The sequence below is a fragment of the Giraffa tippelskirchi genome, chromosome 2 (assembly GCF_054371585.1).
Source record: "Giraffa tippelskirchi isolate mGirTip1 chromosome 2, T2T-mGirTip1v1.2.pri, whole genome shotgun sequence".
Classification (NCBI taxonomy): domain Eukaryota; kingdom Metazoa; phylum Chordata; class Mammalia; order Artiodactyla; family Giraffidae; genus Giraffa; species Giraffa tippelskirchi.
The window spans coordinates 210,861,687-210,884,929 of record NC_137276.1 but is presented as its reverse complement, the minus strand read 5'-3'; the positions used below and the strand labels follow the sequence as shown (position 1 = coordinate 210,884,929).

The following is a 23,243-nucleotide window of genomic DNA, read 5'->3' as shown; positions in this document are numbered from 1 at the left end:
TCTTTAACCTCCCTCCCATCTCCCACCCCATCTCATCCCTCTAGGTTGTCATAGAGAACTGGTTTGAGCTCTTTAAGTCATACAGCAAATTTTTCCACACTTTGTTGTGAATCCAACAGTCAACGGCTTTAGTGTAGTCAGTGAAGAAGAAGTAGATGTTTATATGGAACTTCCTTGCTTCCTCCATGATCCAATAAATGTTGGCAATTTGATCTCTGGTATCTATTCTTTTACAAATTATTTTCCCATTTTGATGATTACAGAATATTGAACAGAGTTCCCTATGCTATACAGTAGGTCCCTGTTGATTATCCATTTTAAATGTAGAGAAAAATAGACACATAGGTAAAAAGATAAATACATAACAGATAATTAAAATAGGTATAAATTAGTACTTATGACAGATAGGAAAGGTATTCGTATACACATGCTGCTGCTGCTGCTGCTGCTGCTAATTCGCTTCAGTCGTGTCCGACTCTGTGCGACCCCATAGACGGCAGCCCACCGGGCTCCCCCGTCCCTGGGATTCTCCAGGCAAGAATACTGGAGTGGGATGCCATTTCCTTCTCCAATGCATGAAAGTGAAAAGTGAAAGTGAAGCCGCTCAGTCGTGTCCGACCCCTAGCGACCCCATAGACTGCAGCCTACTAGGCTCCTCCGTCCATGGGATTTTCCAGGCAAGAGTACTGGAGTGAGGTGCCATTGCCTTCTCCGCATATACACATAAATATACACAAATATGTACGGTGACTTACAGAGTGGTCGATTGAAAAGAATTCCACACCATGCTCAGATCTTGGCTCAGAAGTGGTAGAAGATGGTTCAGTTCAGTTCAGTTCAGTTGCTCAGTCGTGTCCAACTCATTGCTACCCCATGAACCGCAGCATGCCAGGCCTCCCTGTCCGTCACCAACTCCCGGAGTCTACCCAAACCCATGTCCACTGAGTCGGTGATGCCATCCAACCATCTCATCCTCGGTCATCCCCTTCTCCTCCTGCCCTCAATTTTTCCCAGCATCACGGTCTTTTCAAATGAGTGAGCTCCTCACATCAGATGGCCAAAGTATTGGAGTTTCAGCTTCAACATAAGTCTTTCCAATGAACACCTAGGACTGATCTCCTTTAGGATGGACTGTTTGGATCTCCTTGCAGTCCAAGGGACTCTCAAGACTCTTCTCCAACACAACAGTTCAAAGGCATCAATTCTTCAGCACTCAGCTTTCTTCACAGTCCAACTCTCACATCCATACATGACCACTGGAAAAACCATAGCCTTGACTAGATGGACCTTTGTTGACAAAGTAATGTCTCTGTTTTTTAATATGCTGTCTAGGTTGGTCATAACTTTCCTTCCAAGAAGTAAGCGTCTTTTAATTTCATGGCTGCAGTCACCATCTGCAGTGATTTTGGAGCCCCCAAAAATAAAGTCAGCCACTGTTTACCCATCTATTTGCCATGAATTTATGGGACTGGATGCCATGATCTTAGTTTTCTGAATGTTGAGCTTTAAGCCAATCTTTTCACTCTGCTCTTTCACTTTCATCAAGAGGCTCTTTAGTTCTTCTTCACTTTCTCCCATAAGGTTGGTGTCATCTGCATATCTGATATCATAGTCAACAAAAGAGTCTGAAATGCAGTACTTGGATGCAATCTCAAAAACAACAGAATGATCTCTGTTCATTTACAAGCAAACCATTCAATATCACGGTAATACTAGTCTATGCCTTGACCAGTAACGCTGAAGAAGCTGAAGTTGAACGGTTCTATAAAGAACTAAAAGAGCTTCTAGAACTAACACCCAAAAAAGATGCTCTTTTCATTATAGGGGACTGGAATGCAAAAGTAGGAAGTTGAGAAACACCTGGAGTAACAAGCAAATTTGACCTTAGAGTACAGAATGAAGCAGGGCAAAGGCTAATAGAGTTATGCGAAGAGAACGCACTGGTCATAGCAAACACCCTCTTCCAACACAAGAGAAGACTCTACACATGGGCATCACCAGATGGTCAACACCGAAATCAGATTGATTATATTCTTTGCAGCCAAAAATGGAGAAGCTCTATACAGTCAGCAAAAACAAGACCGGGAGCTAACTGTGGCTCAGATCATGAACTCCTTATTACCGAATTCAGACTGAAATTGAAGAAAGTGGAGAAAACCACCAGACCATTCGGCTATGACCTAAATCAAATCCTTTATGAATATACAGTGGAAGTGAGCAATAGATTTAAGGGACTATATCTCATAGAAAGAGTTCCTGAAGAATTATGGAAGGAGGTTCATGACATTGTACAGGAGGCAGGGATCAAAACCATCCCCAAGAAAAAGAAATGCAAAAAAGCAAAATGGCTGTCTGAGGAGGCCTTACAAATAGCTGTGAAAAGGAGAAGCCAAAAGCAAAGGAGAAAAGGAAAGATATACCCATTTGAATGCAGAGTTCCAAAGAATAGCAACGAGAGATAAGAAAGCCTTCCTCAGTGATCAATGCAAAGAAATAGAGGAAAACAAAAAATGGGAAATTCTAGAGATCTCTTCAAGAAAATTCGAGATACCAAGGGAACATTTCATGCAAGGACGGTCTCAATAAAGGACAGAAATGGTATGGACCTAACAGAAGCAGAAGATATTAAGAAAAGGTGGCAAGAATACACAGAAGAACTGTACAAAAAAGATTTTCATGACCCAGATAATCACGATGGTGTGATCACTCACACTCACCTAGAACCAGACATCCTGGAACATGAAGTCAAGTGGGCCTTAGGAAGCATCACTACAAACAAAGCTAGTGGAGGTGATGGAATTCCTCTTGAGCTATTTCAAATACTAAAAGATGATGCTGTGAAAGTGATGCACTCAATATGTCAGCAAATTTGGAAAACTCAGCAGTGGCCACAGGACTGGAAAGTTCAATTTTCATTCCAATCCCAAAGAAAGGCAATGCCAAAGGATACTCAAACTACAGCACAATTGCACTCATCTCACACGCTAGTAAAGTAATGCTCAAAATTCTCCAAGCCAGGCTTCAGCAATATGTGAACCATGAAATTCCAGATGTTCAAGCTGGTTTTACAAAAGACAGAGGAATCAGAGATCAAATTGCCAACATCCACTGGATCATGGAAAAAGCAAGGGAGTTTCAGAAAGACATCTATTTCTGCTTTATTGACTATGCCAAAGCCTTTGACTGTGTGGATCACAATAAACTGTGGAAAATTCTGAAACAGAAGGGAATACCAGACCACCTGACCTGCCTCTTGAGCAACCTGTATGCAGGTCAGGAGGCAACAGTTAGAACTGGACATGGAACAGAAGACTGGTTCCAAATAGGAAAAGGAGTATGTCAAGGCTGTATATTGTCACCCTACTTATTTACCTTATATGCAGAGTACATCATGAGAAATGCTGGGCTGGAGGAAACCCAAGCTGGAATCAAGATTGCTGAGAAAAATATCAATAATCTCAGTAAGTGGTATCAATAATCAATTTAAAGCATATCAGAAGATGAGTCATTAGGAAAGAGAATAGTATTTAAAAAATACTATTTGAGACTTTGAAGAAGATTTATTCTTTTGAAAATCTTCTTATAAAGTTAATGTATAACTAAATGTAAATAAATGCTAGCTGTTGAAGTTCTTTTATCTTTTATATTCAGCCAAGAAAATCAGAAAAATATTTACTTTGTTTTCATTTCTCTTTTCCAGTTTTCCACAGAGTCAGGAAAGAGAAACAACCTCAAAATGTTAACAAACAATGATCTGAATTACCCTGGAAAAACAATAAGAGAAATCTACAGTTTCCACATATGTGGGGTCTTTAAATATGTTTATGATAGACATCATACATGGTAAATATATTAACACAGTTTGAAATAATTTGAGGTAGAGAATGTTCTGGTGGAAACTACATCAATCCCTCAAGAAAGGATTCTTAGGTAGTGATATTTAAGCTGCCATCTGGAAAATGAAGAAGAACCAGCCCTGCAAAGGCAAGGGGATGTTGTATGGAGAAAATCATATTATAGACTACTGAACTGAAATATCTCTTAAAATACACTATTGTAAGGAAATTATACCCTCCACAAGGAAATGCTTAGAAACAAAATGATTTCAGTAGCATGGCTTCTAGGAACTGAAGCCAAGTGCTCAAAAATAAAATTCAGCTTCTTAATCATATTCACGAATTGAATGCTTGGGCAAAAGACCAACTTAAAACTGGATCCCCAGACTTTGGTTAATTATGAAAATGTCAGAGTTTCATAGACTATGCTACAAAGTCACCCACGGAGTTCATTAGACTAACTTGTGGTATCTATTAGGCTACTGAAATGCTTCAACTGTATGGAAAAACATAAGTTAAATATATTTTAAGACATATAATTTCATAGCCCAGAGTATATGCTATGGATTTCACTTAATCTCTATCAAAACCAGAGGACCATTATCGAATGAAAATAAAACCCTATTCTCTGAATAAATTCCAGCTCTTACATATGCAGTATAGAAAATTAAGTAAATTTCTTACAGCCACAAGTTCATGGAAGACAAATGAACTGGCTTTTTGAAAATGTGAAGTTTCAGCACTGCCATTTTCTTTGGCAGAGATGGGATCGGTTCTAAACTAAATACCAGTAAACAGTCTTCCCCATTAATTACATGTGTAACCGCCAGCTGTTGGTCTAAATTAAGGTCTGTTTTCTTTTAGTTTTCTATGCCACAATCCCACAATCACTGGAATAACCTGAAATAATTGAACAAAGATAACAGTAGTAAAACACATATTCAAAACCTATCAACATAACTCCAAAGAGCAGTACATATAACCTATACTTTTCTTTCTAACACTGATCCCATGTCTGGCTCCATTTTCACCAGAAACTATTATATTAACATGCACGCAATATAATATCTCATACATTGTGTTTGTTTAATGGACTATTAAGATGAAAAACACACAGTAATAGCCATCAAAGGACTTTCAATGTAATAATCTTCATTTGACCTTCTTGGCGCCAGTTCTTATAAATTTAACTAACAATAGGCTACTCTTGTGATGACTCATTAGTTATCACAGACATATTTAGAAGCAAAGTGAGTATATTTATCTAAATATTGGTCAAGTGTCTAAAACATCAAAAATATCTGATTAAATTAAGAAAGGTAAAGTCTGGAAGCAGATTAGGTATAGTAAAATTTAATTAATCTGTGCTTTAGATTTTTCCAGGATGACAGCCAGCTCAATATACACTATTCTGTAGTATGCTGTTATAAAGCATACAGATATTCATGCTGTTCATACAGATATTCATCCCACCCACCAAAATTATTAATGATTTAAAATTTTTATGCATTTTAATATTTGCTGTTGTTGCTTAAAAATGATTTCTACTGCCTAGAATAATTTATTTTTAATTGTATTGAGTAATAGTTGATTTACAACATTGTGTTTAATTTCTGCTGTACAGCAAAGTGATTCAATTATACACATATACTACTTTTCATATTCTTTTCTGTTATGGTTTATCACAGGGTATTATATATAGTTTTTTGTGCTATACAATACAACTTTGTTGTTCATTTATCCTGTATATACTGGTTTGCATCTGAAAATCCTAAACTCCCAGTCCTTCCCTCCCTTATGTCCCCTTTGGCAGCCTCAAGTCTGTTCTCTATATTTATGAATCTGTCTTTATTTTGCAGATATATTCATTTGTGTCATATTTTAGATTCCACATATAAGTGATAGAGTATGTATCTCTGTCTGACTTACTGTGCTTAATATGATAACCTGCAGGTCCACTCATGTTTCTTCAAATGGCATTATTTTATCCTTTATAATGGCTAAGTGATATTCCATTTTTTTGCTCAGCTGGTAAAGAATCTACTTGCAATGCGGGAGACCCAAGTTCAATTCTTTGGTTGGGAAGATTCCCTGGAGAAGGGATGGGCTACCCACTCCAGTATTCTTGGGCTTCCCTGGTGGCTAAGACAGTAAAGAATCTGCCTGCAAAGCAGGAGACCTTGGGTTGGGAAAATCCCTGGGTTGGGAAAATCCCCTGGAGGAGGGCATGGCAACCCACTCCAGTATTCTTGCTTGGAGAATTCCATGGGTAGAGAAGCCTGGCAGGCTACAGTCAATGGAGTTGCAAAGAGCCAGGTATGACTAAGCGACTTTCACTATATATATAAAGCACATCTTCTTTATCCATTCATGTGTTGATGGACATTTTGGTTGTTTCTTTGTCTTGGCTATTGTAAACAGTGCATAGGGGTACATGAATCTTTGTGAATTAGAGTTTTCTTTGGATATATGCCCAGGAGTGGGATTGGTAGATCATATGGCAACTCTTTTTAGATTTTAAGGAAGCTCCATAAAGTTCTCCACAGTGGCAATACCAATTTATACTTCCACCAACAGTGTAGAAGTCTCTATACCCTCTTCAGCATTTATTATTTGAGTGAGTGTGAGTGACAGTCGCTCAGTTGTGTCCAACTCTTCACAACCCCGTGAACTGTAGCCTGCCTAGCTCCTCTCTCCATGGAATTTTCCAGGCAAAAATACTGGAGTGGGTTGCCATTTCCTTATCCAGCAGATCTGTCCTACCCAGGGAACAAACACAGGTCTACTGCATTGCAGGCAAACTATAATAAGGACTTCCCAGATGGTGCTAGCACTAAAGAATCCTCCTGCCAATGGAAATGATTCGAGAGATGCAGGTTCAATCCCTGAGTGGGGAAGATCCCTGGAGTAGGAAGTGGCAATTCACTCCAGTATTCTTGCCTGGAAAATCCCAAGGACAGAGGACCCTGACAGGCTATAGTCCATGGGGCAGCAAAGAGCCAGACACAACTGAATGACTGGGCAAACACAGATACTATAAAAAACTTGATATCCACACAAATATCCACCCCTCCCACCAAAACTAAGTTAAAATTTCATGCATTTTATTATTTTTTCTTGTTGTTGCTTTAAAATGACTGTTCTGACCTAGAATACTTATAGATCAGAGTCTCATTCTTAAGACTTCCCAACCATCTTTAGAATCTTCTTTTGTTAAACCTTTCCTAACAAATTCTTGCACTATAAAGAAGGCTAAGTGCAAAAAAATTGATGCTTTCAAATTGTGCTGTTGGAGAAGACTCTTGGGAATCCCCTGGATTGCAAGGAGATCAGACTAGTAAATTGTAAAGGAAATCAATCCTGAATATTCACTAGAAGGACTGATATTGAAGCTGAATAATTTGGTCACCTGATGCAAAGAGACGAGCTGTTGGAAAAGACCCTGATGCTGGGAAAGTTTGAGGGCAGGAGCAGGGGCGACAGAGGATGAGATGTTTGGATGGCATCACTGACTCAATGAATATGACTTTGAGCAAACTCTGGGAGACAGTGAAAGACAGGGAAGCCTGGCACACCTCAGTGCATTGAGTTGAAAAGAGTTGGACATGATTTAGTGACTAAACAATGAACAACAACATACCAGAGACTGTTCTTTGGTTTACATATATGTGAATTAATTTGTTTAACTTCATTTAGATTATAAAAGGCAAATGCATTCATTGCATTTCTATTTTATTTTGAGGAAATTAAAAGGTTGTTCAAATGCAAAGGTACTCAAACTGGAAGTGGGTGGTAAAAAACGGCCTTACCACAGAAGAATGGCTTCCAAATCCACATACTTAGCTACTGCTCTCCACAGTCTCAGTCAGAGCCTTGTATTTTCATATGGTACCACAATATTATCTTTTATATCATGATCTCCTCTTCTACACTGGGGGTTGATAAGAAAAACTTCCATGTTTTCATCTTTGTCTTCAGAGACAATTATGAGCGAAATATTTGTTGAATAAATGAACTAATAACTGACTGAAAGGGGCATCCCTGTCAAAAGTATGCAGCTTTTAAGATTTCTGCAGAAAAGTAAAACTTGAAAATATGATAACACTATCAATATACAGTATTGAATCTGAAACTTTTCAGTTTCTGTCATATGTCTTGATGGTCATCTTTCTGTAAAAGCAATACAATATGGCAGAAGAAAAAGTTCATTTGCAAAATAAGGACTAGTTTCTATTCTTTTTAAAATATTGAAGATAGTATTTTGAGTTATATTTTCAGTCTAGGACATACACTAATTCTTATATTTCCCATAAGTTCACCTTCAATATAAATTCTGCTCAAGAAAAGCTATTCTAACTCATACAGCCAGATTCTTTTGTTTTGTTTTGTTTTGTTTGTTTGTTTTGTTTTTTTCTTTTCTGCCATTGTACTTTCTCAGCAGGGTACAGCTGGCATTTTGCTGCTTTTGGCTGTGATGTAAATTGTCTGCTTCCCAAGCCAGTTGTTCTCACTCTCTTAACTATGGCTACCTGCTAGGTTTTCCACCATTTTCATACCTTAATTATAACCTGTTCAGGTAAACTGCACATGTTCTTGACCCTTAGTTCTTTATTATATGAGACTCTTTGAAGAAAGAAGCAGAAATGGAAACAGGACCTCATACACTCTGGGCAAGTGTTGTCAGTTGAAACCATTTCTAGTCTGTGTTGAGTGTTTATGGAGTATCAGTAACCATAAAGTTTCCTTTACAGTTTTCCTTTACAGGACGCTGCTCCTTTCTCATGAAATAAATCATTCTGTAAGCTTTTTTTTTTTTTTCTCATATGAAATGTGCTGAATGACTACTTAATTTTTCTCAACAATTTTTTTTTTCTGGCTTTTCTGTTTCCACTGGCTGTATCAAGGAAAAATAATTTAGAGTAAGTGAATATACTCAATCTGCATGAAAGCATCTAAAGGTCTTCAAGCACATAGTATTGCTTTGTAGGGTCACCAGTGAGAGATGGTAAGGGTTGAGCTGAGGCTATAATACCAAATCAAAGAGTCAAATTTATAATGGGCCTTTCAGGCATACTTGAATATTTGGTTGAGAAAAGATTTTTACAATGAATCCATAGTTTACACAACCTGGATAGACTTCTGGATGGTGGGGATATAGAAGAAATTCTAATGAGAAGTTTTTTCTTTTTTTAATTTTTTTTTACATTGATTCTTTCATTACTAGAACACTATATGTTCTTTGTAAAACATTTCAAAAATATTGTCAAAGAGAAAATGAAGAAAAAAGCATCAAAGAGAAAATGAACAAAAAAGCATCAAAGAGAAAATGAAGATAACCTATAATCCCACTTCCCAAAAATAAGCATAGTTGATATGCTAATATATATTTTCAAGATATTTTGTGTGTATATACAGATGACTAAGACCTTCAAATATCTTTCATTATGTGTTTTGTTCACTTGATATTATGAAATGATTTCCTAAAGCGTTAAATATTCTCCTAACATATATTTAAGTGACTGCCAAATATTTTGCCATATAGACTATCCACTAGAATAACCAAAGTCAATTTTTGTGTGTATTTGATTTATTTAACATCTCCCAGGTTTGAAGTGAAAGTGTTAGTCGCTCAGTCGTGTCTGACTCTTTATGACTCTATGGGCTGTAGCCCTCCAGGCTCCTTTGTCCATGGAATTCTCCAGGCAAGAATACTGGAATGGGTAGTCATTCTCTTCTCCAGGGGATCTTCCTGACATAGGGATCAAACCCAAGTCTCCTGCACTGCAGGTGGATTCTTTACCGTCTGAGCCACCAGGGGAGTTTTTGAACATTATTTTAAAGTAACCACCATAATAATGGTCTCAAAGACCTCTGATATCCCACCACAATTGGGATATAATCAATTTCACCATTGATTTCACTGTAGCAAACAGTTCTATTTGGGCTTCAATTTCCTCTAGGCTGATAGTATTTCTCCTAAAGCAGGTGTCTTTTTCTCACTCTGAGGCCAAGGATGCCCAGAAATTGGCACAATCCATATATATTGTAGGGGGATGGAAAACAGAGCCAATGCCTGTAGAGTAGCCTTCAACCAACTAGAGAGGAGCCCTCATGGATGAATGCTTCTCCCAGCTGATCCTTGAGAGAAGAACTCTTAGACATTCTGCAGGCTCTTGAGAAGGCCCAGACGTAAGGAAGTCCCAGTTGGTGACCTTGACAAAGACCCTTCTAGCTTTTTCTCCATTTTTTAGTCTCTCTTCTTCTTCATTCCTGCATTCCGGTTTTACCATACAAATACAAGTCCTTTTCTCAGGCTCTACCTTGGGAGCACAGAGAGCCAGGTAGTTCAATTTGTGTCCTTTCTATAATTCTTTGTGAATATTTCTAATTATTTTCATTGGACTAAATACAGATAGAATTGCTAAGATGAAAGTCATGAACACAACTTAAAACCGGAATTTTGATGCAAAGCATACATTGTTAAATTTTAATTAAACAGAAGGATAGCCATTGCCTAATTACAATGTTTCCCTTAAATTGATTTTTTTTAATTGAAAAATATTATTCTGTATTTATTCAACAAGCAGCAATTTTATTATCTTCAGGATAATTTTTAATCTTAGAAAAACCATCCAAGGAAAAGATATTTGCTTTCCAAACTCCATGACAATGCCTCTGATTTCTATGAAATATTTTTCTCAACCAAGAATTTCAGTGACCTTTCAGACTTGAACATAACTAATCTCAGAAAAAATAAAATGCCACAATAAAAGCTGTCAGCATTGCACTTCTACTCTTTTAGAAAATCATTAGGATTCACCTTTATTTAGAAATATCTATTGGTAAAATTTTCTATTTGCTAATTCTCAATCACTTACTATTTGGTTTATATTATAACCTCCCTGTGAAATGTATTCCCAAGCAAGATATTTATTTGAATAATGATGTAAGTGCTGTGTTGTCTTTGCCTTTGGAGGTCTAACCTAATCATCCCCTAGACAGCCAACGTGTGACACCATAATTTTTAATCCACCTGCTCTGGCTCACATCCAATGTTTCTGTGATTACATCACAGGCCCACAGTGATAAGCTCTTCCATGTACTCCGGTTAGGAATGTTTTATAGCAGCTGCTACTATATCTCAAGGTTAATGAGGGCCTTTCCCTAAGAAAACTGACTCACTTTACTTGAAAGAGAATTCAACTGAGGATAATTTCTTAGGCTTACTCCAGTTTTATTTTTATTGTTACCCTCATGGCTCTAGTTTCTTATTTTATAAGAATTATGTGCATCTTTAAGTAGTCTGTACATAAACACAAATGCTCTTTATTTGACAGTGTTGACAGTTCATATATTTTTAGATAACATATTTAGACATGAAACTTTTACTTGACTATATCTGTGATTATAAGTTCTTTTAATTCCTTTATGGCATCTTGTAACCATAAGATAGCCAGTATTATTGCTTACATATTTAACTTTTATGTTAATTATATACATTCTTTTTCCCCACAATGATTTAAGATGCCTCACAAACAAAGCTTAGGTATAAATAGAAATGGAAAAAGAGAATTAGAACTGAGGTAAAAAGAGAAATATATATCTACTATTCCAATTATTAAGATGGGTGCTATGACCAGTTTGGACTTCCCTGGTGGCTCAGACAGTAAAGAATCCACCTGCAATGCAGGATACCCAGGTCCAATCCCTGGGTTGGGAAGATCCCCTGGAGAACAGAATGGCTACTCATTCTAGTGTTCTTACCTGGAGAATCCCATAGACAGTGGACTATAGTCTGGTGGGTTACAGTCTATGGGGTTGCAAAGAGTCAGACACAACTGAGCCTCTAACATTTATGACCAGTGTAATGTCAGTAAAGCCAAGAAGAAAATGTGTTTTGAGAAGGAAGAGTGGCAAACCTTGTCAAATGCTGATGGAAGGTCTAGGGAGATGAGGACATAGACATGTTTCTTAGAGTATGCATCCTGGGGATTGTAAGCAACCTTGGCAAGAGTAGGCTAAATGGTATCTTACAGGCCATGCTAGGGGGTGACCATCCGACTGATCTAGTTTGAAGAGTGAATAGTTTCTGAGAAAGGAGAGACAGCAAGTGTTGATAACTCTTTTGAGAAGGTTTGCTTTGAACAGAGTCAGAGTGAGATGGGAATATAGACAAAATATAGTATGGAATGTAAGATCAACTAGAATTCATGTTTATTTTTAGAAATTCTAAAGTGTGTTTGTATGAATGTGGCTATCATAAGATGGTTTCTTCTTGTGATCTTCTATAAAAGTCAAACATATTTTTCAAAAAAACATATCAGAGCAAATAAGAGTTATTGTAATTCTTCTTTTAAGGAATTTAATGGGCTTCCCTGGTGGCTCAGAGGGTAAAGTGTCTACAAGAAATGCGTGAGACCTGGGTTCAATCCCTGGGTCGGGAAGATCCCCTGGAGAAGGAAATGGAAATCCACTCCAGTACTCTTGCTTGGAAAATCCAATGGATGGAGAAGCCTGGTAGGCTACAGTTCATGGAGTTGCAAAAAGTTGGACACGACTGAGCGACTTCACTTTCAATATGCACTATTAAAAACAAGTAAAATATTTCATTGAAGTTAACTTGAAGATCCCTAATAGAACACTGGGACACACTGGTGTAGCTGAAAAAAAATCTTGATAAGTGTGATACACAGAAAAATTATTCCCAAAGGAAATTATCATTTGAATTTTTCCCACCATGAACATACTGCTAACCCGTGCTATAATCTCTGGCCCTTCAAATTGGCAGAGGTAGCAACCTAGTGGCTTTCTAACTGCAAATGCTGCTGCTGCTAAGTTACTTCAGTCGTGTCCGACTCTGTCCGACCCCATAGATGGCAGCCCACCAGGCTCCCCTATTCCTGGGATTCTCCAGGCAAGAACACTGGAGTGGGTTGCCATTTCCCTCTCCAATGCACAAAAGTGAAAAGTGAAGTCGCTCAGTCGTATCCGACTCTTCGCGACCCCATGGACTGCAGCCTACCAAGCTCCTCTGCCCATGGGATTTTCCAGGCAAGAGTACTAGAGTGGGGTACCATCACCTTCTCCGATGCCTCACCTTAAATCCACCTTTCACCCTCTAGTAGCCTGAAGACCCAGTAAAATGCTAACCATCCTTCAGCTCTGTGCCTTAGTGATTTGCATGGGTGTCCCTATATAAAGAACCAAAGATTTCTATGCTTAGGAGACTGAATTTCCAATGAAAATACTCAAAGTGTAGCCTGTGGTTATCTCTCTAACTTGCTACGCTCGCGCTCAAAGCAATGGAGTGCCTGACCTTTGTGCAGAAAGCACAGTCTTACTCGAAGTGACTTATGTGTAAATAGATATTCTTACCCTTGAATAATTTCCTCAGATTCCTAAGGATAACTGACCCTGCTAGCAAACTTTCTTTGTGTTCCCATTGTACTCATTATGATTTTTATCATAGATGTGCAATAAAAGAAAATAAAACCTTTTAATATAAACTGTCTTATTCCAAGACTGTAATCTCCTTCTTGGCAAGACTGTATGTTATTTATCTCTGTGTTCTATGAACTCACACGTAGTAACACTCTAAAGATACTAGTTGAAGAAATAAAAAGAATTAATGAAAACTCATTTGAGGTACTTTTAAGTTTTTATAAAATGATATTTTCTTATCTTAGTCATCTAATAGCTTCTTGTTTAATCTATTGAATAGATTTAGCTCTTCATTTAACTCCTTTTTAGGCTCACACCAGATCTTTTATCACTTGTTTTTTTCTAATACAAATAAATTGAAGATTTTTGTACAATTATTTGCTCACTGTCTTTTGTGTATTATTTTTATGTAATGTTTACTGTGAATTGTGATGTTTATATGTTTTGATGACTATCACACAACATATTTACAATATATATTATATTACCATATTCCATTGTGAGAAAATAATCATACAATTATGCAAAATGTTCTGATGTAAATTTCAGTGATGTAATTAATGAGGAGTATTTGGAGTTAAAATACCTGACAACTAGTAGGACTAGCTTAGGAAAGAGAAAAGATTCTATAATTATTTGTGAAATTAATGCATTGATAAATCTGGAGTAAACATGTAGTTAACGGGATTATTTGGGATGAATAATTGGATTAAAGTTAATATGTTAAGAGCACATGAAATAACTATTCTAAATTTACTACAAAAAGGGAAAAAGTGAAAGTGTTGGTCACTCAGTTGTGTCCGGCTCTTTGTGACCCCATGGACTATAGCCTGCCAGGCTCCTCTATCCTTGGAATTCTCCCAGCAAGAATATGGAAGTGGGTAGCCATTTCCTTCTTCAGGAGATCTTCCTGACCCAGGGATCAAATCTGGGTCTTCTGCATTGCAGGCAGATTCTTTACTGTCTGAGCCACCAGGGAAGCCCTGGTGTAAATCACTGATGTAAGTCACTAAACTAAGAAACCACAGATTAATAAGGTTTCTAGTCAACTTAAAGAAATTTTAAATACAGATAAGGGTTGATAGGCACATATCAAAATAAGAATACTGATGACAGAAGTTGGGAAGCAACGGGATCTCACAGCATGGTCCTCTGTGAAAAACATAACATTTCCCAAGGCAGGCATCAGATCTGATACATGCTCGTAGGGAAAAATTAGATGGGCTTCTAATAGTAGAAGGGAACCTTGAGGAAACAATCACAAATAGATGAAATTGAATTCCTTTCCCTAAGGGAAGGGAATGGAAATGCCAGCAAGATTAAGCAAATTGACTTTAGGAAGCTAATTGTATCAAGTTTGAAAACTAGTATAATGAATCCTTGGGATTCTTTTAGAAAGTGCAGTTCAAGAAAGTTGGCTATCAAGAATATGGTTCTGCCCATTCAAAACAAATTAACCAGGATATTCAAAAACCAAGAAGAGAAACCAGTCAACCTGACTAAACCCAGAATTTTGGATGAAATTGAAGGGCAAATGAGAAGGTCACATACAATTAAATTTAGACAGAACGTTGCAAAAGGGCATAGTTAAAATCAGGGCAGATTAAATACCAAAAATTCAAATATAAAATATTTAGAGAGAATTTTCTTTTATCAGAGAAATATAAAAACCATAACTAAGTTGATATAAATATTTTCTTCATTTATTCATCATACAGATATTTACTGCAAGCCTACGGTATGTCAGGTATTGGTTTAAACACTAGATACTCACTAGTGAGCACAATAAGCAACATTCCTCCTTGGTGGACTTACATTCTTAAAATATTATAAACACATCATAAAATTCATTCAAACATCTTCCAATGTATACCTTGCTGTTAAATTCAGTTCAGTTTTCTATACTTCTTATATGTATATTTTTTGTAATGATGATTCTTGCCAATCTAAAGTGATATGCTTAGGGAAAAACATCCTTTTATGAATTTTATTTATGCAAGTAAAAAGAAATAACACATTATAGAATATTCAATAATAAAGACTGAAATGCAAACTTGTTATTGTTATTATTTATTCACTTAACCAGATAATCATGATATAGTGAATAATATGGGGCTTCCCAGATGGCATAGTGGTAAAGAATCCTCCTGTCAATGCAGGAGATGCAGAAGACTCAGGTTCGATCCCTGGGTCTGGAAGATCCCCTGGAGTATTCTAGTATTGCCTGGAAAATTCCATGGACACAGGAGTCTGGAGGGCTACAGTCCACAGAGTCACAAAAAGTCAGACACAACTAAGTGACTGAGTACACATACTGTAAATGCTACATTTGCCTTCAAAATATCCACTCATCTTTTCTTAAAAAGAGCATCCTGATTATTTTAACATGATTATTATTATTTGGTAAAAACTATTCCACCCCAAACACACACACACACAGCTAGATATCTTGATGAGGTAAATTCCAGTCCTCCCCCAGGAAGAGAATCATGGTCCAAAGGATAGTCTCATTCCCCTTGCCAGTGACTGGTTCGGTAATGGACACCTGACCCTATTTGGTTCATGAGCATTTACTCATGAAGTTTCCATGTATTTCTTCAATATTTAAGCCAAACTGTTGACAATGATCCACTTGTCATCATTTAAAAAAAGAAAAATGAATACATAAAAAAGAAAATAAAACCCTACTTTAATCTTGCCCCCCCAATATAGTAGGACATATTTAAAAAACCTTACTCTAACAAGTCTGTTGATTTTTTCTCATTTATCACTGAGTTAATAAAAAACAAATCATGAGAAGGTCATGATTCCTCAATGGAACTGCTTTCCTAGGTGATTTAAAATTGATTATGTTCTATTTGATAGTCCTTTCCTAACTGACTTTACTCACACTTCCCAAATAGTCCCCAGGAGATCTATGTCTCCAACCCTGGCTCAAATTTAGACCCATAGCTGTTTCTCTGAGTGTAAGAGACATGCCTTGCTCATACAGGAAACCTCAAATGTCTTAAACTGAACCTGTAGTCTTCTTTCCCTCAGTCAGATCCACGGTCTTTGTTTTCTACCTTTGTTTTTATAGTGTAACTACCCTCAGGCAAATAGACCAGAAGCCACTCCCTCAATTTCCTCTCTTCATTTATTTCTGAAAATAATATTCCTATTATGACCTGGTATTTCTAAATCTCAATTTTTTTTCTCAAATTAATCCACTCATTTTCTTTTCTGTAGCAAATGTTTCATTCAGGAACTTAATAAATTCCTGGATTTTACAGTAGTGATCTAACTGATTTCTCTCCCACTTCTCTTTTCCTCATTCTACCAGAAAGTTATTTTCCTTCCAGTAATGTGTGTGTGTGTGTGCACACACACGTGCATGCACATATGTGTATAACCAGCAAAAGCTCGGCAGAACATCAAGGTCATCCATGATCTGACACTGACAACTTTTTCCCCACTTGATCTTCATTTGATTCTCCTCGTGAATCCTGAACTACTGGCAACCCAAGACATTCATCATTTCCAGAACATCCTTTTCTTTTTCTCTTTGTTCATAGTGTTTTTCTGGGATGTTGTTTCCTTGAGTTTCTTTCTGTTGAAATACCATCTACTCCTCAAGTCCCAACCCAAGATTTACTTCCATTTAGTTTTTTTGCTTTTGTCTGTTTTTTTGTTTTTTATTTCCAAGTACAATCATTCTCTTCCTCCTTGTCATTACATCAGGTTTTGTTTGGGCTTCCTCTGAATTGGCAGAGATACAAAATGAAGAGTGTGGCTCCTTGAATTATCACAAGAGGAGAGCTGTCAGCTGAAAAGTAGCCTCTTCTGTGAACTATTAAAGGCATAGGAAATAAATTTCTATTGTTTTTGATCCTTTATATATGTTGGGTGTCTTAATGTATTCTGTGTGTGTTTAGTCACTAAGTTGTGCCCGACTCTTTTGCGACCCCATGGACTGTAACCCACCAGTATCTGTCCATGGGATATCCCAGGCAAGAATACTGGAGTGGCTTTCCATTTCCTTTTCCAGGGGATCTTCCCAACACAAGGATCAAACCCATGTCTCCTGCATTGGCAAATGGATTCTTTATCATTGAACCACCAGGGAAGCCCAATGTAGACTATCCTACCAAAAAAAATACTGCAATATATTCCTCCATCTTCAATTCCTGTGCAATAAAACACTATGAAGACAAAGAATCAGGAAATAACAAAGATGTTTCAAAGAATTATATGAAATAAACAAAAGGGGAAAAGGAAAATACTCATTTAAATATTCTAGCTTTTCAAGGCTATTTGACTTCACCTGATTTATTACAAGTTTACTTGTATAATAAGCTGTCCCACAATTAAGAGCACTTTCCATAATATAAGATCTTTGAAAACTTTGCTTATTAGAATGAAGACTTTTATGTTTGTTATGAGAGAAATGCTGGTTTTCTTCACTTCAGTTAGGATTAAAACTCTCTGCCACTTGGTGACATGTATTCAAATTTCAGTTTTAGTACTTTTCTTCTGATATTAAGATGGCTGAAATAACGGGATAATGTCCATAATGTCAAGTTGTATATCCTTTCATGTCTTTCTCTTCTGCATCAGTAAGCCAGCTGAAACATTTTTTTTCATTTTGTACTGAATATTTTAAATTGGCCACAGCTCCAAAAAAAAAAAAGATATGATTCATTTTGGGCAGGACTTAAGCATATAAATTTCACATGAGTTTAGAGGCCACTAATGTCATGGAGGAAGCATTGCATAGCTTATAAACGCAACCCATTCAGAGTGAAGGACTGCTTAAGGTGAAAAGGGCAAGAGAAATATCTGAGAACACTTACAATGAACTATTCTCGACCGAACTGTAAACTAAATTCATGATGATTTCACATTGTTATGAAATTGCTGTTTTAAAATTTTAAAACAGCAAAATCTGATGTGTTATTATACTCTCTCCTTCTGTAGCCTCCTCTGCAGGCATCACCCTATGTGTTTGCGCAAAGTCCAAATATCAATCACATTCCAGGCATTTCTTTTGGCTTTGCATGTTGTTCTTCTCTTTCCACCCATCTGCCAAGACTGCTTTATCCCCACAAGATTCAGACTTTTGCAATTTAAAAATTCTAAAGGTCTTCTAGAAATTAGATCCTTAATAATTTTATATCAAAATGGGTTTTATTATATGGGGGTGGGTTTTATTGTGTGGGGGTATGTGAAACTATTTGAAACTGAATGTATGTGTGTATGTGTGTGTGTAATTTTTAATGGAACAATGTTATAACTGAGTAATCCATTTTTTTAAAGAGGATTATTGTAAACGTCTACAAATTGTATATTCTGATTAAAAATTGTATCTAAGACTATCAAATTATATCACCATTCACTTTCTTCCAATGTAGTAGGGATATATATTATAGATTTTGATTGGGAATTATTTATTTTTATTTCTTAGGTTCATTGGGATAAGATCAATAGAAAGTTCTTATTCTGAGAGAAACTCACAGTAAGTTTACTTATAACTGGATTATTTTCTCAAACATACTTTGACAGTAAAGTTGTATGTAGGAATTCATTTTTTTAGACATTAAATCTATCAATTTATTAACATTTCTAAATCCAATAGCATACTTATTAGTGTAGGATATGGCCCATAACAATAGGAATTTTATTGTGACAATCACTCATATGATGGAAAGCTATTTCCTTAGGATAAAAATGTGTATGTTTTAGTCAGATTAGTCTTATAATGTGGATGAGATTTGCTTTGTAGAATTTTTTCTTGATGTTTTTCTTGACACAGAACAAGATACATGTGGAACACAGTTGAAGAGGAGTTTAATTACCACAAGTACATTATGACTCATAAACTGTAATACCTCTAATGACCCTGTGGCATGGACCCCCAAGAATGAGGTGTCATTGTAATAGCGGTAACGGCCATTCTTTGCATCATGAAAACATGAATAGAGACCTGATATGCCCATTAAATGAGAAATAGAACTTAGTAGGATTGTTTCTAAAATTAAAATCTCATCTAGCTACCCTGAGGAAAAATTAAAACTGAAACACTGAAAAATTTTGTAGTATTTTTAGAGCTGAAAGAATACTGTTAACATCTCATTTAGAATTATTTGGCAATCTTAACTCTTGTTACATATTTTGAAAACCTTCTTTGTTAAAAATCTGGTTGGTCCACAGATTCACATGAATGCTGTGTACATTCTGAGAAAGAATGAAAAATTGTTTGCTATATCTGAAAGTTTCTGAAATAGAGTTTTGCCTTGCCCACTCATGCCTTTACTCCAATCCATTGCCAGAAACAATGGCAAACACTTCAATAAATTTAGAGGTCATTACTCCAGTCTGACACCAAGTGATGGATTTAAACATAAACCAAGGGTAAGGACAGGTAAAGTATTGTACTTAGGTCTCATCTACCATGTTAAAACGTTGGTTCCAAAATATTCAGGTAATTTATCTCATCCTGCTGCTCAGCTTACTGGTTAGTTCTGTAGATGTTGAAATAATTATTATATTTTGATCATATTAAATTTCCTCATTTTAAAAATGAGTAATTTCCAAGTTGATATTCTCTAATGTTCTTTATAAATCCAAATGAGAATTGAGTATATTTGGGCACGGTGTTAGGTTGCATTAAAATACTATTCCGAGTGTCTAGGATTGGTCCTGCTCTAGTTTAATATTTCCATGGTTTGATGGCTTAAATTCGGAAGGGCATAAAAGTAAAGAATAGAGAAGATATTGTGGTATTTAATATATTTGCATAATACATATATATGAATAATAAGTAGTCCAAAAGTTTATGAATTTTTTTCCAAATTTTTATTATCTAAAAAATATATGAAAGTCAATTGGAGAATATATTAAATGTCTATAATTTTACATATCTTAAAATACCAGGCTTCAACTAAAGATGAGCAAACATAAATCGTAAATATTTAATAAACCAAAAAGAAAAAACTGCATTGAAATTTCTTTACTGTAGAGCTGAATTGGCAATTATTTTTTTCTCCTCTCTTAAAAATGGCAAAAAGCATTATGCTCAATGAAAATAAAACGAAAAAAAAACACAGAAAGAAACTTTATTTACCAGAGAATCCCTGTTGATCTGCAGAGAATGTGAAGTACAATCACTCATCATCAGGATTAGTTCCAACAGCATCTGCAGAAACCAAAGGAGAGCTGTGATGTGACAGCTCTTTTGAAAACATCCGTCAGAATCATCTGCTTCCTCTTGTTATGTCTTCCCTTTTCAAATATTTCCTCAGCCTGTACATCTGGAGAATCTCCTGTTCTGTCCTTATCTTTGTTTCATGAAATCTGTGCAATTTGTACAACATTCTCAGTCTTCGTTAAAATAGACAACACCCTGCCTTGGTCACACAGATTGGACCACTGAGTGAACACCTATCAATACTTTTTACTTTTACTGTTTTATTATTTTTTTAACTTTTTATTTTATATTGGATTGTAGGTGATCAACAGTGTTGTGACAGTTTCAGATGGACAGCAAAGGGACTCAGCCATACATATACATGTATCCATTCTTCCCCAAACTCTTCTCCTCTCCAGGTTGCCATGTAGTATTGAGCAGAGTTCCCTGTGTGTGCTATACAGTGGGTCCCTGTTGGTTACCCATTTTAAGTACAGGAATACCAGTGTGCACAAATCAATCCCAAACTCCTGAACTATCCCTTTCCCCAGTCCTTCCCCCTTGGTCACCATAAGTTCCTTCTCTAAGTCTATGAGTCTGTTTCTGTTTTGCAAATAAATTCATTTGTAGCATTCCTGTCTAGCCCTTTTGACAATAAATAATGCCACCACCATAAGGCAGTCAGTTTATTTAAAATAGGTATTGTATCATAGAGTTCACAAATCACCATGACATAAAAGGAAACCTTATTTCTACCTCTCTCTACACCCACCTTGTTCCTCATCTATCCTTCCAGATCCCTATAGCAAATGTTTCAGTTCTTTATTTTCATAATTAATTCTTCAATTGTTACAATGCCATGGTGATTTTTAAAAAATAGGTGATAATTTTTTAAAGATACTTCAAAAAATCCACTATTTGGATTCTTCTTATCTTTAGAATCTTGAAAATGAATTTCTATTCTCATTTATTTGTAAGCTGAAATAAAATAAAAGAACTGGTCTTGATTCTCAAGTGTAATAGATAAATATCAAACATATGTTTGGTTTTCATTATAATCCACTGTTAAAATAGGAATGTACCAACGAAAACTACCAAGATCAGCATAAAACCTTTGTCACAGCAGGTTAGGCCTTTTAAAAGAAGATAGCAAATGTTTGGGTCCACTGATGCTGATTTGCTTGTATTGGCTTCAGAAGAATAGAGATAAAAGAATATGTATTGGTTATGAATAAACTTTAAGGAAATAGAACTTAGTTCAGAAGTATTTACTATGTGGAAGTCAAGTCTCAGGGGCAGAAATACAGTGACCACAAGTATGTGAGCTTGTAAAAAAACTAGTTAAAGGCAAGGGCAGAGTATCACTAAATCAAGTCATAAGATCTGACCACTGCTGCTGCTGCTGCTGCTGCTAAGTTGCGTCAGTCGTGTCCGACTCTGTGCGACCCCATAGACGGCAGCCCATCAGGCTCCGCCGTCCCTGGGATTCTCCAGGCAAGAACACTGGAGTGGGTTGCCATTTCCTTCTCCAATGTGTGAAAGTGAAAATTGAAAGTGAAGTCGCTCAGTTGTGTCTGACTCCTCGCGACCCCATGGACTGCAGCCCACCAGGCTCCTCCGTCCATGGGATTCTCCAGGCAAGAGTACCGGAGTGGGGTGCCATTGCCTTCTCCGATCTGACCACTAAGACGTACCATTTGCTATAACGGAGAAGTACAGGGAGAAAATGGTTCAGGATGAAGTATCCTTTCCCCTTAGACTATCTGAAGCAATATAACACCAGAAATACCTGAAAGTGAAAGTATAAATCAGTTGAAATTTTGTGTCATTTAAATGAAACAGAATCAATTACCGCATGTGCTTTAAAACATACTTAGTTATTTATCTTGGGTCTTTGGAAGCAGGTAAATTGGGAGTGAAGAATTAAATTCCTCAGCTTAGACGTCATCCTTTCCCTGTGTCTCCTATACATAACACAAATCTCCCTCTAAACTAGAGCATAATTTTTCTTCAAGATCTGTAATTGCGGGTCTCCAAATAGCAGGTACTGAATTGGCTCTGTGTTGACAGCCTTAATTGAATATGCTCAACATTAGATTAAAAAATTAAAAGTATAATTCCCTTCACCTTGCAGGGATGCTTTAAATTTAATTATATAAGCCCAAGGAGAGAAAATAATCAACCTCATCATACATTAGGAAATGGTTCCATCATTGCCCATCATTCATTAGGAATCATGCCGTATGATTTATTATTGAAGTACTTAGAACATTTTCTTTTTTTCCCAAAGTTTATTACTAAATAGACTATGTAAAAGATAGGAAGATTTGTCTTCTTGCCATGAAACTTAGTTTATCCTTTAAGTAAAAAGAAAAGATTTATTTGATGCTACACTATTGTGGGAGGAGAAAGAACAGACATTATATTAATCCATATATATGGAATCTAAGAAAAAAAATGGTACAGATGAACCTATTTCTAGTGCAGAAATAGAGATGCAGATGTAGAGGATGGACATGTGGACACAGAAGCAAAGAGGAGGGTGGGAAGAATTGGGAGGTTAGGATTGACATATATACACTATTATGTGTAAAAAAGAAAGCTGCCTTCTGGTCCTTATTTTCTAGTCTCAATTCAGAAAGGTGATTTCCTTCAAGACTACATCTAGTAAAGAAAGTTGATGAATTCACATAAGCACATTAAATTTGTCTAAGTGGAAGTATCCAGAAAATTGTTGGCTATATAGGCTTGAAATTTAGGAGAGAATCCTTGGAATCATATATTGCTTTGGGAATTCTAAA

General features: G+C 36.4%; 1 protein-coding gene across 2 annotated transcripts in view; it reads left to right on the top strand.

Moving 5' to 3' along the window:
- LOC145539140 (uncharacterized) overlaps positions 1-19,272 on the top strand; it is a 526,738-nt gene extending 507,466 nt beyond the window's left edge. For both annotated transcript variants that reach the window (XR_014077598.1, XM_081572668.1), the window contains exons 9-10: positions 18,721-18,771; positions 19,069-19,272. Coding sequence is in view for 1 of the 2 variants with exons in the window: in XM_081572668.1 (XP_081428794.1) it covers positions 18,721-18,734 (14 nt within the window). In the remaining variant the exon portion in view is untranslated. The remainder of the gene's footprint in view (positions 1-18,720; positions 18,772-19,068) is intronic.
- Positions 19,273-23,243: the final 3,971 nt, after the last annotated feature.